We start from the raw sequence: 16,227 nt of genomic DNA on the forward strand, positions 1-16,227 counted from the left end.
GTGATTGGCTTACTGATCACATCTAAAGGGATGCAGACTTTGCCAATTTCCTCGTTAGAGCCCTGTAGGTGCAGCAGCTGATTGATAATTATAAAATCACTCCCATACAGATTCACTCATGGATACAAACAAAAAGCTGTTTTTTTCAGAATAACAAAATGTAGGAATCTGAAACAAAGTTTGGTAAAAATCCTTGTAGCAATGCACAGAGATCACCCAGTGGGCAATGCCTTTTTTCAACAAAGGTGTAGTTACTCTTTAACTATAAATTAAAGCTGAACTCCAGATATACTGTATATAGTTACATAGTTAGTCTGGTTAAAAAAAGACACAAGTCCATCTAGTTCAACCAATAAAAGGGGGAAAAATACAATCCTATACCCACAGAGAAAGGCAAAAAAAAAAACAGCAAAGCCTGATCTAACTTGCTCCAGCAGGGGGAAAAATTCCTTCCGAATCCCCTGAGAGGCAATCTGATATTTTCTGGATCAACTTTACTTATAAATGTTAGTACCCAGTTAAATTATGTACATTTAGGAAATAATCCAGGTCTTTCTTGAAGCAAGCTACTGAGCTGAACAGAACAAGCTCTTGGGGAGGCTATTCAACATTTTCACAGTTCTTACTGTGAAGAAACCATTCCGTATTTGGAAATTAAACATCTTTTGCTGTAGATGTAAAGAGTACCTCCTCTGTGATGACCCTAAAGTGGTTGTCAACCCACTTCTACTAAAGCCTCCCATCCTCTCTGTACCATAATAAGTGTTCCTGTGCCTGTGTTATGTAAAAAATCTGCCCGATTGTACCTATATGAGCGCGTCTCCCGGCACTCAGCTGACTGTCAGCTCTCTTCTCTTCTGGGCTTACAGCTCCAGTGGTTAGGGCTGAGCCCTCCAGCTGACATCAGCTGGTGAGGAGAGGAAAAGAGGAGATAGAGAGCTGACAGTCAGCTGAGCGATGAGAGCTGCGCTCATAAAGGTACATGGGAGGATTTAGTAGAAATGAGTTAACAACCACTTTAAGGTCATCACAGAGGACACGGAGGCATAATAATGTTATTATGGTACAGAGAGGATGGGAGGATTTAGTAGCAGATATGAGAGGAGCAGGAGCCGGGGGGTGGGCACTGGTACAATAGACAAGCAGGAAGGGGAGGGGGAGGAGGACAGAGGGGACACAGACACAGGAGAGCAGAGCTGTGGATGACAGAGGCACACATTCTCACCACGGTGTCAGGGCTAAGCAGCCCTGATATATTGTGGTCAGCGTACAGAGGGGAGGGCATAGCCAGACAGGATCAGCCAAGTTATTTTGGTGTTAGAGGGGGCCAAATGACACAGCACAAGCACTGTGCTGTATAACATGCTTTAAGGGAACAGGATCATTTTTTTTTGGGGGGGGGGAGCTTAACAAAAGCTTTTTTAAAGTGAATATCTCAATACCAAGTTCCCTATATAGACCATTTATGTATTTTTACACAGTAATCATTTGTTCCTCAAATTCTTCCTCGTAGCTGAGCTCCTCCATGCCTCTTATCAGTTTTGTTGCCCTTCTCTGCACTTTGTTCAGTTCCCCAATATCATTTTTGTGATATGGTTTATATCACACAGTAAGCATACGTATTTCATACCTGTTGAACTGCTGTGGAAGTGGAGTAGTTACTGCATCTGAGTAATTGTAGTAGTGATCTCTGCAGCTTTCCAAAACCCATGCTGCAATTCAAAGAACTCCCTGCATTTTTCTCTAAGAATGCAAAGTTATCTCACATTGGACAAGGTGGAGAGGAGGGTTGGTGTCATTATTATTTCCACTTAACACCTTGTCCAATTAGAGAATGCTTTGCATTCATTTAGAAAAATGCATGGCATTCACTGAATGGCGGCCACGCCAAGTAAGTGCCCCCGAAACAGGACCTGGAAGACCACAGAAATCACTGTAGTAGTGGCGACTACTTTGGTGATTCTCCTCTTCCACATCAGTCCCACAGATATGTATGAAGCCACTCTGTACATTGTTGGGTGTCTTAAAGTATATTTTCTGGGTGGTAACTAGCCTTGAACAATTGTTAGCTACGCATTTGGTCTCCTTACATTTCAGAGTTGCTGTGGTACCCTAATGTCACCAGACACCTAGGACACAGTTATGGGGCTTGGCAAGCCTTTTACTTTTAAGAATTTATGTCACTTCTGGCTCCCATTAGTAGTCTTCCTATAGTGGTGCATGCTGAGGGAGCTTATAAAAGCTCAGGGAGTGGCTTGGCGAGCTCTCCCTCACCCTGGGCCTTGGCTCTCAGGGAGTTCTGGCACTTATTTTTCCTGATGGATGTCTGCTGAACGGGGACTGAAGTGTCTGCTCTCTGAGAATCCTGGCACTACTTTGGATTAATGGAGTCTGGAAGCCTGGTTGCTATTGTAGACCTAACGCTAACCCTCTCTCCCTGTGAGCCAGAGCAATAAATCCTCAAAATCCTTAAGTGACTGGTGCCCTTCCTCACCATGTAATGCTCTCTACTGTGGCCATGGATCTACCCTGAGGTCATTGCTAGCCTTCTCTCTGCTGGAGGTTGAGTCTACTCACTCTCCTCCTATGCAGCAGGGGTGCTACATGTAACTATATAATACAAACCATAATTGGAGCTATAAAGGCTCTCAAAGCACACATTTTGAAATTGCCATTTTATTCTGGTGGGCATGACCAAGGAACGGGAACTGTGCAAATGCCAGTGATTTGGAATTAACCAAAGAGTGAACTAAGTGTTGCCTCGAGTTTTGTACTACAGAATCTGTATGGAGTGGAAGGTGTTACTTTCTGGGACGGGCACCTAGTGCAGAAGTTGAGCCAAGAGGCTATGGACAGGAGGCAGTACAGTGCAGTGCATAGTGCAGGACCATTCTGCATTTTGACCCTGCCCTGTGCACACAGTTTGAGTCATTTATATGCAAATTGTTGTAAGATTTTCCTATTAAATAAGCTTTACTAGCTCATTCATATGCACCCCCCCCCCACAGCTCATTCATATGGCAAACCAAGGGAAGTGCCTCCTTGGATCCAGCTGAATTAATTAAAGAGAGGAAGAAGTCTTTACATTTGGGAGGGGTCTGTACTGAAAGAAGGGAGGTCAGTACTTCTGGGGAGGGAGAGGGCCTGTACTGGAGAGGGAATCTCTACTGAAAGGAGGGAGGTCAGTACTAGAGGGATCCTCTGTATTAGAGTGGGATTGGGTACTGCTGGGGAGAAAGTGGGTTCGTTTTGGAGAGGGGCTCTATACTGGAGGGGGGTTTGTACTGGTGGGGAGGGAGGAGATCTGTACTAGAAGGTGTCTGTACTGGTAGGGTGGGAAGAGGCCTTTACTGAAGGAGGAGTTTTGGAGAGGGGCTCTATACTGGAGGGGGGTTTGTACTGGTGTGGAGGGAGGGGGTCTGAACTAGAGGGGGGTCTATACTGGTGGGGAGTAAGGGGATCTGTACTGTGGAGCAGTCTGTACTGATTATAGGCTTGGAAGAGGTATGTGCTGTGGGGGTGGTCTGTACTGAGGGGTTTGTACTGAAAAGGATTTGGGAGGGGGCGTCTGTGCTGTCTGGGTGGTCTGTACTCGGGGGGGGGGGGGGGTCTGTACATAAAGGGTATGGAAGAGGGTCTGAGCTAAGGGGAAGTTAGGGATGTACTGGGTGGGATATGGGATTTTTACTGGTAGGAACGGGTAATTTATTAGTTGTTCTCTGTGCAATATGCACTCCTGTGCTAGCAAAAACATTTTTTTATTAATGAACACTGCCTTCTTGGTGGAATGTGTCTCTGTCATTATTATGATAAATCTTCCAGTGTCAGGTGGGATTTTTATCGAAGATGCTGCAGGAATATCTGTAAACCACACCCATGTGCCCATGCCCACTTTTTTGAAACCACATTCTTCCCCTTTTAAAAAAATGTCCTCCTTTCTCAAGTTTGAGAGTTGAGAAGTATGGTAATTAGTCTGTAGAAAGATATTTTCACCTTCCTGCTTCTGTAATAGATTCACTTCCATGACATGTGCTCAAAACTTGAGGCTAGATTACTAATTACTTTAAAAAGTCAAATGTGCCATGCCAGGAAAAATCTTTTGGTTTGATGCACTGGGACTTTCTTTTCTCATAAATGACCACACTTATGGAACGATAGTGCATTGTTTCTTATTACAACACTGTACTGTACTGATCAAAGGTATTTCCCTCTAACTTTCAAAATATTTCTGTTAACATACTTCATAGTCTTAGTATCTATAGAAATAAAGCAGGTAAGGATTGTCAATACCATATGAACAATCTTTGCCATAGATATTGTTTACCCATTGTTTTCTAAAGTGGTAAGGGTTGGCTTAAAACAGACCTGTAGAAAAAATAAACCCATAAATATTTTGATATTCAGCAATCAGCATGCAGGCTATAAGTACCGTATTTATCGGCATATAACACGCACAGGCGTATAACACGCTCCCTAACTTTAAGAGGGAAGTTTCAGGGAAAAAAAACTTTTCACACCCCCCTGCGTATAACACGCAGGCACAGTTTACCCTCTATTTTCAGGGGGAAAAGGTGAGTGTTATACGCCAATAAATACAGTAATCAAATTAAAATAATTTTTTAGAAGAACGGGAACCGTGTAAACATCTGGGCCCAGGGGTCTCTTTATTTGGAGTCTCTTGGTGAGTCAATTAAGGCAGAGTTGTTCATTCAACAGAAGAGACCTCATGACAGATGCTTTTGAAATAGTCATATGAGCAGGCAGCAGAAGAATGCATATTTTGCCGTTACTATCGCAAAATAGTCACGCTTAAGTGTATTTTGTTGGATTTAAATTTCATCATGCTGGATATTACCATAATGATAAGCCTAGTTTCCATTATAGGTCCACTTGTCAACTAGTGAATGGGCAGAATGGACATTGTGCATCACTATAAGAAATAATGCATGGTCACATGGTTGTTTAAAATACAATGTACATTACATAAAACCGTTGTGGCTTTAGATGTAATAGTATGGGAACTCGATAATAACTCAATAATATTCTGCATTTTAATATAAAAAGCTATATATAGACTGTAAATAATGTCAGCATTTCGATTAACTTTATTTTAATGATGTATTTAATTTATTTAACATATTAGATAGCATTACTTTACTGTAGTGTATCATAGCATTGTTTTTATGACTTACCTATAGCAGTTGTTTGAAAACTTATTGTAACTGGAGAAAGCAATTAGCACACCAAACCCAACACCGAGTGAGAAGCAGATCTGAGTGGCAGCATCAATCCAAACCTTTAAACAGTCCCCAGAAGCAGGCAGACAAAGAATGGTGGAAGGAGGAGGGAGAGAGGGAGAGCTGTTATTAGAGATAATTGCAGGAAACTCATTCAGCATAAAGATGAAAGATAGTGTTGAATACAAGGTAATTTCACCAATTACTGAGCCCAATTCCAATTTCTCAGATTATTGCTTTGAGTTGTCAAGTCGTGAGCTAGCAAAGAAGGAAATTATGCCCCTCCATTGCTCTTTATTATGGAAAATAAAATATTAGCTCAGATTGATCGCAAATTAAAAAAATGAACTCAGTAGCTGCATTGTTTCTTTCATTAAATTTGAGTCAGGAACCTGTAAAGGTGCGTTTGTTAAAAAAATGATTGCACAATTAATCCAAATATCTTTTTAAAAAATAGAGTTATGGATGTGTTAAATGGCCATAAAAGACAAAGTTCACTTTTTTTTTTCACTTCTTCTATAAATCTTAATTTCAAGGTAACACGACTTTCCCAAATGTGGGTATATGAAGACCAACACATTAAAAAGAATATGGTATTCTTGTTAATCTGGCTACATTAAACATCCTTTGGAATCAGCCATAACAATATGACCACCCACCTAATACTGAGTCGGTCCCCCTTGACCTAATATTAAGTAGGTTCATGCCTTAACTTTTCAAGGTAAGGACTCTAAAGTAACATTCACATGGCAGGACCCAAGGTTTCCCAACAGAACAGAGCCCAAAGCATCAGACTGCCTCTACCGGCTTGTCTTCTTCACATACTGCATCCTGGTGCCATCTCTTAAGCAATGCACATGCCCCTATGATATAAAAGAAACAGGATTCATCAGACTAGGCCACCTTCTTCCAACGCTCTGTACTCAGTTCTGATGCTTATGTGCCGATTGTAGGCACTTTTGGCTGTAAACACAGGTCAACATGGACAACCTGCCCCATACACAACAAACTGATGCACTGACACCTTTCTATTGCAACCAGAATAAACTTTTTCAGCAATTTAAGCTACAGTAGCTCTTCTTCTGGATCAGAGTACACAGGCCAGCCTTCATTCCCCACTTGTATCAGTAAGCATTGACCGCCCATGTCCCTGTCGCTGGTTCACCGATTTTCTTCCTTGAACCACTTTTGGCAGGTCCTCATCACTGCAGAATGGAAACATGCCAAACAACAGCTGCAAATTTGGAGTTGTTCTGGCCATTACAATTTGGTCCTTGTCAAAGTCGCTTAAATCCTTACACTTGGCCATTTTCTTCTGCTTTCAACACATCAGGGACAACATGTTCACTTGCTGCCTATTATATCCCACCAACTTTCAAGTGTTATTGTAACAAAATAATTAACTTTATTAATTTTATCTGTTAGTGGTCACAATGATATGGCTGATCTGAGTATATTTATTGCGGCCATTCACAAGGGGAACAGTTAATGCTGAATCAGGATATGGTAATGTCATTAGCTATTTAACATGTTTAACTTAGCTTTTGACTCTGTAAATAAAAAAAAGCTCTGATTCAAGGCCCAATTCTATGCAAATGTACACACATTTAGGCCCGTCAGCTACTGCAGACCTTAAATGAGTTTAATCAGACAGAAGAAAATAACTTAGTTAGGGAGAAATTACCAAAAAAGGGGGTTGTCAAAGTAGGCTCTGTATATCATTTGTTTGGAACCTACCAGCAGCCAGAAGTCTAATCAGGACTTGGATCTAATCATCTTCAGTTAAAAGGAAAGTGTACTACATAGCAATGGAAAAATATATTATTTTTTATATATTTTTAAACCTTTACTTTATATTTTTGCTATATGTGGCACTGTCTTTGTTTTACAAATAAACATTTAATACATGACAAAGAATTCCCAAAGCACTATGGGTTGTATAAAGAGAAAACACAGCAGAGAAAGTCTGTCTTACAGTATATCTGGCTTTGTTTGACTAAAAAGTTAAACCAGAGTCATCTGGAAATTGAATGAGTCACTCCTCTGATTCCAATAATTGCTTGTGTAGATTTTAACATGAGCTGTCACAAATAAAAGTGATGTTTGCCTGTGCACTGGGGTATAGAGAGGAAGATTGGGGCATGTATGTTGGGGTCTGTGCTTTCAGCTACATGATGTTTGTTGTGTATTTAGTTATATATATAATGTTTCTATGATCTTACGGACACACTTGGACACTAATTCATCAAGATGCTAGAGGTTTGCTAATAAACACTTCAGGAAAACTAAACTGACACATGATTCTGATAGCCAATTCTAGTAACCCTTAGGCACATATTAATGTGCCTAAACTGCTAATGTAGATCGATAAATCAAGACCATAGTCAGTGAAACTTGGCATCCAGAAAATATTTTCCATCTATTAGGAAAGAATATTATAAAGACATTCCTTTACATTCACATTTTATTACCCATGAGTCAATTGTTTCATATTTACTACTCATAAATGCTACATGGTACCTACCAGCATTGTAAGGTTTTAGCCATCATCATAATCCTAACAATAACCCCCCCCCCCCCAGTTATAGTGTCTATAAAAATGCATGAACTTTGAAACATTACTCCCCAATCTCCAAGCAGCAATACATCATGTGACAGACTCTTTTTCTGCAGACAGTGATAAACTACATAACATGGCCCCTCAGGCAGTAACAGCTTACAAGACATACCCAAAACGGCTGTGCGAAGCGTTGATAATATTTATTTTTGTTCTCTTCAGTGTGCTACAGGAAGGTGGCTTCAGACAGTTCTGCCTCCTTGGGAATGGGACTGTGCTCAATACTGGATTACTCCACAAAGCTCACCTACCCCCTTACACCAGTGGAGAATTTTTAATGTGATTGCCATATCTTTGTCAAAAAGCGAACCATCCATAATTATTGGTTGAACTAGATGCAGGGCCATCTTAATAGCATCATGGGCCCCTGGGCAAAGTAATGTGCTGGGGGCCCCTACAAGCCTTCCCTAATTTACGCACCTACTCGCAAGAATGATAGTATAAATAGTTGATAAATTTGAACAAACAGTATAAAAAGTTTTATATTAATTATTATATTTGATCACTGTATGTGTGTCACTAGTGATGTCAGTGTCAGTTAGTCAGTGTACCTCCCTGCGAGGGTCTGTTAGCGCCAGATTGCCTGCTACCCTATCACAGTCCCACTAAAAGTCATACAGTACTATACACTGACACTGTACTAATGACACTGGCTGGGAAGGGGTTAACTGTGTGCCTAGCAATTGTAATGTGTGTAATATGTGCTGCTTTTACTCACAGAACTGGCGTTTTTTTCTCCCTGCTTGCCAAATCGCTGTTCTGTATACAGAGTTATGTGTGTTTTTTAACACAGAACTCTGTGCTGTGATTGGACACAGCTGATCAGTAGGATTCCTTCAAAAACATTGGGTGAAACCTGTTGATTAACTTGTGCTATGTCAAATCACAGCATGGCATGGCATGTACCAATATGTTGACTGTCCTGCCTGGGCTGCTTACTCTCAATAAAACGACAGCGGGTGGGTAGCAAGTGGTTAAAGTAGATTTTACACCAGATGTGGTGGGACTGTGTTGGGTGGCTATTTCAGCATAATCCCACCGCATGACACGGAAACTGCCTTGTCTCTGGCATGTCCAATTCACAGCATTGCAGCCAATTGAACTTTATGAAATGTCAGTGTGACATTTCAATAAAGTTTGTTTAACCACTTGCCCTCCGGAAGATTTACCCCCCTTCAGTACCAGGCAATTTTTTGGTAAAAGGCACTGCGTTATTTTAACTGACAATTTCACGTGCGACACTCTACTCAAATACAATTGATGTCCCCTTTCCCCCCACAAATAGAGCTTTCTTTTGGTAGTATTTATTTACTTGTGCAATTTTTATTTTAACATTTGCAATAAAAAAATGTAAAAAATCAAATTTCTTCATCAATTTAGGCCAATATGTATTCTGCTACATATTTTTGGTTAAAAAATCCCAATAAGCATATATTGATTGGTTTGCTCAAAAGTTATCGCATCTACAAACTATGGGATAGATTTTTTTTTACTAGTAATGGTGATGATCAGTGACTTATAGTGAGACTATGATATTGAGGCAGACAAAATCGGACACTAAGGACTCGTACACACGATAGGTTAACCAGAGGACAACGGTCTGATGGACCGTTTTCATCAGACATCTGTTATTTATCCATAAGTTAAAAAAAAACAATCTTGTTTTAAATTTAACCGATGGATACCTAACCGTTAGGAAAAAAAACGATCGTTAGTAGGCACGACCATCGGTTAAAAATCCACGCATGCTCAGATTCAAGTCGACGCATGCTTGGAAGCATTTTTTTCAGCACGTCGTTGTGTTTTACGTCACCGCGTTCTGACACGATCGGTTATTTAACCGATGGTGTGTGGGCGCGACAGACCATCAGTCAGCTTCATTGGTTAACCAACGACAACGGTCCATCAGACCATTCTCATCGGATGGACTGATCGTGTGTACGAGGCTTAAGTGACACTTTTTGGGGACCAGTGACACCAATACAGTGATAAATGCTAAAAACATGCACTGTCACTGTACTAATGACACCCGGGGGTTAACTGTGTGACTAGGGAGTGCTTGCCAACTGCGTACCTAGCCTGTGCTTGGTTACTGTGGGGGAGGAGCTTTTACTAAGGGAAGGCATTGATTCATATACCTGCTTTGCAGAAACACAGGATCAATACCTTCCCTACTGACAGAACGGCAGTCTGTCTTGTTTACATAAGCAGACTGCCGTTTTGCTTGTGTCCAGAACTATTGGCAGGTGCTGGCGGACATTGAGTCTGCTGGATCTGCTGATTGGCACCCGCTGTGTCAAATCACAGTGGCAGTGGATTGCCAGTGGCGTGCATGGGGGCCCCAGACCTGAAAGTGCAGGATCGTGTACTAGGTACATAATGCTGCGCAGGAGAACCGTGGTGCGATTCCTGTTCAAAGTTGCATGCAATTTCTGCACCGCATAGTAGTAGTAGAAAAGGACATATGTTAAGTTGAGGGGGGTGTCTGCACAGTGGACTTACAGATTTTCCAGCCTCTAGTCTCCTCCAATTGCAGTTTTCATGCTGCAGCTTCAAAAACCATGCACTATCTAGCACCATGCTGTGTGTGTGTGTGTGCACATCAGGGGGTGGGGTTTCTAGCCTGGGCACAGCAGGGAATCATGGATTGGTCAGTTTACAGGGGTTTTCAGCACATTGAGGTCCAGTGCTGTTCACTCTGAATCCTCCTGTGAGAATGGGGAGTGAGACTGCAGGATCGGCACAGGCAGCAAACTTCACTGTGCACCCAACCTGCTGCCGTGGAGAGCATGGAGGTGGAGCTGCCGACATTCAGTTTACTCAGAGCAGAGTGAAGGAGAGGAGAGAGAGAAGTGACAGCCAGTTCCGCAGGCAGGATAAAAGTGTCTGCCCGACCGACCAGACAGCCCCTGTGCTCCACTGATAGTTGTCACTTGTCCATGCAGAGACAACACAATGCAGTCCTTCCAGCTCACCTCACCCCACATCCTGCAAGTTTGTGACAGAACAAGCCCTAATGGGGCCCCAGGAGCACACCGGTCTGTGCCCAGGGGTGCCCTCTCAGTAAGACAGCCCTGACTAGATGGGCGTGTGTCTTTTTTCAACTTGACTATGTAACTATATATATTAAGTAGCACATACAAGAAAGGAAGATGGAAGTGCAGGAGAACTAAGCCCATGATGGGGAAGAAATTATAAAAAGTAGCTTGGCACAAGGGATCAGGAATGATAACCAGAGAACGACTTAGGAGCTGCCAGTTGGGCAAAATGATGATGCAGGAATCTGGTCCTGTTGATCCTTGCCTTCATTGATGCACCCAAGGCAGACTCATCTTCTGCCCACCTTTCAGCTTTCCTCTAATCCAGATGCAGTAGCTGTAAGATGTACAGGGTGGGATGCAGAAACATCCACACAATAAACAGCTATGTAAGGTGTCTTTAAGTACCCTCAGGTGTGGCTCAAACAACAAGCTTGTCAGAAGGTGAAGTCCCTGAATATGACAGAGACCAAGGCTAGTATTTAACAGTGAAATTAAAAAGGTAAATGTTGAGCTTGTTGACAACACAGTGGAAAGAACCAAAGTCAAATACAGCCAGATTCATTTAATTGTAGGGTATAATAAACTTACCGATGCCTCACAAAGACGGAGAAAATCAACACTTAAGTAAGCTTTGATGCCATCAATGGCACCGGGAAGTGTTATACCACGAAGCAGCAATGCGGTCAGGACAACATAAGGCATCGTCGCTGTAATCCATACTACCTGGAAACAAAATTAAATGACAAAGTAAGGTACCAGAAAAGCAAAAAGGTTGGGAATGATCAACATACAGTATATTATGCTTCGTTATTTTTAAATGTAAGAAAATAAATACAATTGATACATTTCAGAAAATAACTATGCAAGTTGCTCCATGACAGCGAGAAATTACATTTAGCCACATTTAATGTTTCTATTGGGATCTGGATGCATAGAATTCTGTTTCCTCTAAAGCAGGGGTCTCAAAGTGGTGGCCCACCAGCTGTTGTGAAACTACAAGTCCCATGAGGCATTGCAAGGCTGACAGTTACAAGCACGATTCCCACAGGCAGAGGCATGATGGGTTTCGCAACAGCTGGAGGACCGTTGACACCCCTGTTCTAAAGGAACTTAACCTGAGCACCTGAACACAGGTAAAATGCTGACTTTGAATGGCACCATTAACCTCTTAATGCCGGCATCTCCCAGCCCTTTAAGAAGTTTATGACACAGAGAGACGGGGCGTGGCTTAAGATCGCATGACCGCCGTGATTGGCTGTCACACAAGGAGTGATCGGGAGGTTTCGGTTAGGCAGTGGTAACTGTGTCGGGAGCACACAGCACGCACGGTCTCCGCACAGGTATATTGGGAGCAATTCACGCAAATATGTGGCCCTTCGGTGCTAAGGACCAGGTGCCGAGAGGCCGCTTATTTGCATACAGCTGGTGCCAAGGGGTTAAACAATCATTACCTGGATTTTTTATGTGTTTAGAAATGTCCCTTAAATGCATATAAATGCAGGTTTGACGGCGCCACACACTAGTACACACTATTCGCTTTACCCAGCGTGTTAAAGGAAAAAGAGCTGAAGTCCCCAGGAAGAAATCCTATACTATTGTAACTATGCAATGTTAGTACAGCGATCTCCTTTGCTGAGATAGTATGTTCTGACAGGGGGACCATCAACAGTTATTGGTAGAACAAGATGAATGTGTGTCTTTTTTTAACTTGACTATGTAACTATGTAATAAGTAGCACATACAAGAAATGAAGATGGAAGGGCAGGAGAACTAAGCCCATGATGGGGCAGAAACTATAAAAAGTAGTCTGGTGTTACTTAATGTATTGGCAAACTGCTTACCCTCTACACCCAGCCCTTTTGAGCCCCCTGCCCCCCCCCCCCCACGTTTACTAGTCCCACAGCAGATATGTGGACTGGTAGGACTATAGTTATACCTTTGGATACAACAATTCACGTAACTCTAAGTAGATTAAAAGACAAATATTTTATTATTCAGTTGTTGTTTTTTTGGCTTTCATCTTCAAACAACCCTTCCATGTGATATCCTGAAGATGTCTAAAAATGTGTTTAGGTATTAAAAACATTGAAAGAATGAGTATACCTTCCCCGAAGTTTTCACCCCTTTCCATAGACTGAAATAAAGGAATACAATCACAATAATCAGGCAAGATGTCAGCTTCCAGCGTGGAAGTCCTAAATCATGGATTCCTTGGCTTTCATGAAGATGCAGAACACCTCGTCTTAAAACAGAAAGAGAGAAAAAATGTTGGAGCAACTTGTCTAATGCAGATAATATGACCCCTGTGCTGCAACCAGGGGATGGGTGATTGATTGGTTTACAGAGCTTATCACTTTATCATTCTGTCAGCCAGAAATCCGTATTGGAAAGAAGAACAGTATACAGTGTTTGGTTATGGTAACAGTTTCCTAAGACAATATTAAAATTCCACATGGCACCCTACAGAACAGACATGATACAGTGGATATAAGAAATCTACACACCCCTGTTAAAATGTAAGGTTTCTGTGATGTAAAAAAATGAGACAAAGATAAATCATTTCTGAAAATGTTCCATCTTTAACATGACCTATAAACTGTACATCTCAATTGAAAAACAAACTAAACACTTTTACGGGGGGGGGGGGGGGGGGGATAAAAATAAACAGGGGTGTGTAGACTTTATATATCCATTGTAGATACAATTTTGGGGCAGCAAAGCCCATGTAAACTAATTCCATGCAACTAATTAGGCAATGGGGGAAGCAAGGGCTTGTTTGATCATGTAAAATAAGAAAATACTGCTGGCTGTCTACTCTATTTAATGCGTATTTAAAGCGGAGGTTCACCCTAAAAAAACATCTATATACCATTAAATCCAGCATACTTCCGACATGTACTGTACAGTAGGCTGGTATTTTTTATTTTTCCGCTGTACATACCGTTTTATAGTTCTTTTTCTTTTCTCACTCCAGCGGGGAATAGGCATTCCTATGAAGAGGCGTAGATGATTGATGTGCGGATAAGGCGCATCACGCGTTCCGAAAATAGCCGGACTAGGCTCTATACAGCGCCTGCGCACAGACTAGGAGCCGTGTAGAGCTGACTGCGCAGGCGCCGTATAGAGCCGAGTCCCAGTTCGGATATTTTTGGAACGCGTGACGCGCCTTATCCGCACGTCAATCATCTACGCCTCTTCATAGGAACGCCTACTCCCGGCGGTAGTGAGAACCCGGAAGCTGGGTGAAAAAGAACTATAAGAAGGTATGTACAGCGAAAAAAAAAAAAAACAGCATACTGTACATGTCGGCAGTATGCTGGATTTAATGGTATATAGATGTTTTAGGGTGAACCTCCGCTTTAAACCAAGCGAAAACAGTTAAAGTGGATTTAATACAAAACCCAAATGTATGTGACTACAGGGACCAGACACTCCCTACCACACAGCTGATATCTACAATCCAGTGGAAAGACCTTTGCAACAATTATGAAGAAAAAAAACAACCTTATGGTATTACTGGGAATAATGGAAAAATGGATATTACCGCGCTTATCAAAGGAGGGGAAACAGAGAGGGGAAGAAAGGGGGAGGGGAAATGAAAGTGATGAGAAGTGGAGGTACAGCTGCGGCACTGGAAGGTGTATCAAACCATAAGCAATTGAAAATGGGGAGGGTAGTGCTGCGCTAATCAGTGGTGAATGGATAAGTGAATAAACAGGTGGGGGAGGGGGATGAAAGTAGGTGTAATTGAAATGAGGAGCAATATAGCCCAAATGGCATCAGCATAAAAATAAATATAAATGATCAGTGAACAATAACAGTAATGGTGCAAATCATATAACTACACAGGTTCCTCTTAATGTGATGAAATACACTATAAGTAATGGTGCAAAAAAAATTCCAGGTAACTGTGCTAAGTGACACTCCTATACTGGTGATAAACAGTCCATCAACAGAGTTTGAAAAATATTAGCAAAAAATATAAGTAAAATTTCAAAAGTCCAAGAAAGCAAAAGTGCAAGTGTAGGTCCGCAATATGGAGTGAGAGGAAAATGGGTATCCAGTGATCCTTTTAGGGTAAGTAAGGATGTCCCCTTACCTTACTGCTGTAAGGTAACAGCATATAGATCCAACCACATTAGATGGTTCACTCGATGGGCTCTGATCCAACAACGGCAGGTCCTCCTTGGAGTTCTCGTCCCAGATTGGTCAGTTTCTCGCCCCAAAGAAATAAAGCATCGATGGTGTGATACCGTTTTAAAAATTTTAATTCTCAAAGAAAATAGACAGGGGTACTCACATAATCCAAAATACAATTGAGCATGTAAAAAAGAGGGGCAATCTGTCGCCAACGTCACCTCCGATACCTCTCAGTGGACTCATGCGCATTCGTCACTATCATGTGACTTCCTCAGGAGTAGGAAGTCACATGATAGTGACGAATGCGCATGAGTCCACTGAGAGGTATCGGAGGTGACGTTGGCGACAGATTGCCCCTCTTTTTTACATGCTCAATTGTATTTTGGATTATGTGAGTACCCCTGTCTATTTTCTTTGAGAATTAAAATTTTTAAAACGGTATCACACCATCGATGCTTTATTTCTTTGGGGCGAGAAACTGACCAATCTGGGACGAGAACTCCAAGGAGGACCTGCCGTTGTTGGATCAGAGCCCATCGAGTGAACCATCTAATGTGGTTGGATCTATATGCTGTTACCTTACAGCAGTAAGGTAAGGGGACATCCTTACTTACCCTAAAAGGATCACTGGATACCCATTTTCCTCTCACTCCATATTGCGGACCTACACTTGCACTTTTGCTTTCTTGGACTTTTGAAATTGTACTTATATTTTTTGCTAATATTTTTCAAACTCTGTTGATGGACTGTTTATCACCAGTATAGGAGTGTCACTTAGCACAGTTACCTGGAATTTTTTTTGCACCATTACTTATAGTGTATTTCATCACATTAAGAGGAACCTGTGTAGTTATATGATTTGCACCATTACTGTTATTGTTCACTGATCATTTATATTTATTTTTATGCTGATGCCATTTGGGCTATATTGCTCCTCATTTCAATTACACCTACTTTCATCCCCCTCCCCCACCTGTTTATTCACTTATCCATTCACCACTGATTAGCGCAGCACTACCCTCCCCATTTTCAATTACTGGGAATAAGAAAATGGCGGCTGAACATGTACTGACAAACAACATACAGTGGGATTGATTTACTAGGCATATACAGTAAAACGGTATGTTTGGTTTGAGATTAACTTGGTTTGAGAGCGTTTTGCAAGACAAGCAAGTCCTTTTAGCAAGTCCAG

General features: G+C 41.7%; 1 protein-coding gene across 1 annotated transcript in view; it reads right to left on the reverse strand.

Annotated features, from left to right (window-relative positions):
* Positions 1-16,227, reverse strand: part of SLC6A3 (solute carrier family 6 member 3) — an 87,224-nt gene that overhangs the window by 47,996 nt on the left and 23,001 nt on the right. The window contains exons 4-6 of the mRNA XM_040353528.1: positions 12,999-13,137; positions 11,484-11,618; positions 5,193-5,296 (exon numbers count right to left, since the gene is read on the reverse strand). Coding sequence (XP_040209462.1) covers positions 5,193-5,296; positions 11,484-11,618; positions 12,999-13,137 — 378 coding nt within the window. The remainder of the gene's footprint in view (positions 1-5,192; positions 5,297-11,483; positions 11,619-12,998; positions 13,138-16,227) is intronic.

The sequence above is a fragment of the Rana temporaria genome, chromosome 5, assembly GCF_905171775.1.
Source record: "Rana temporaria chromosome 5, aRanTem1.1, whole genome shotgun sequence".
NCBI classification, from domain to species: domain Eukaryota; kingdom Metazoa; phylum Chordata; class Amphibia; order Anura; family Ranidae; genus Rana; species Rana temporaria.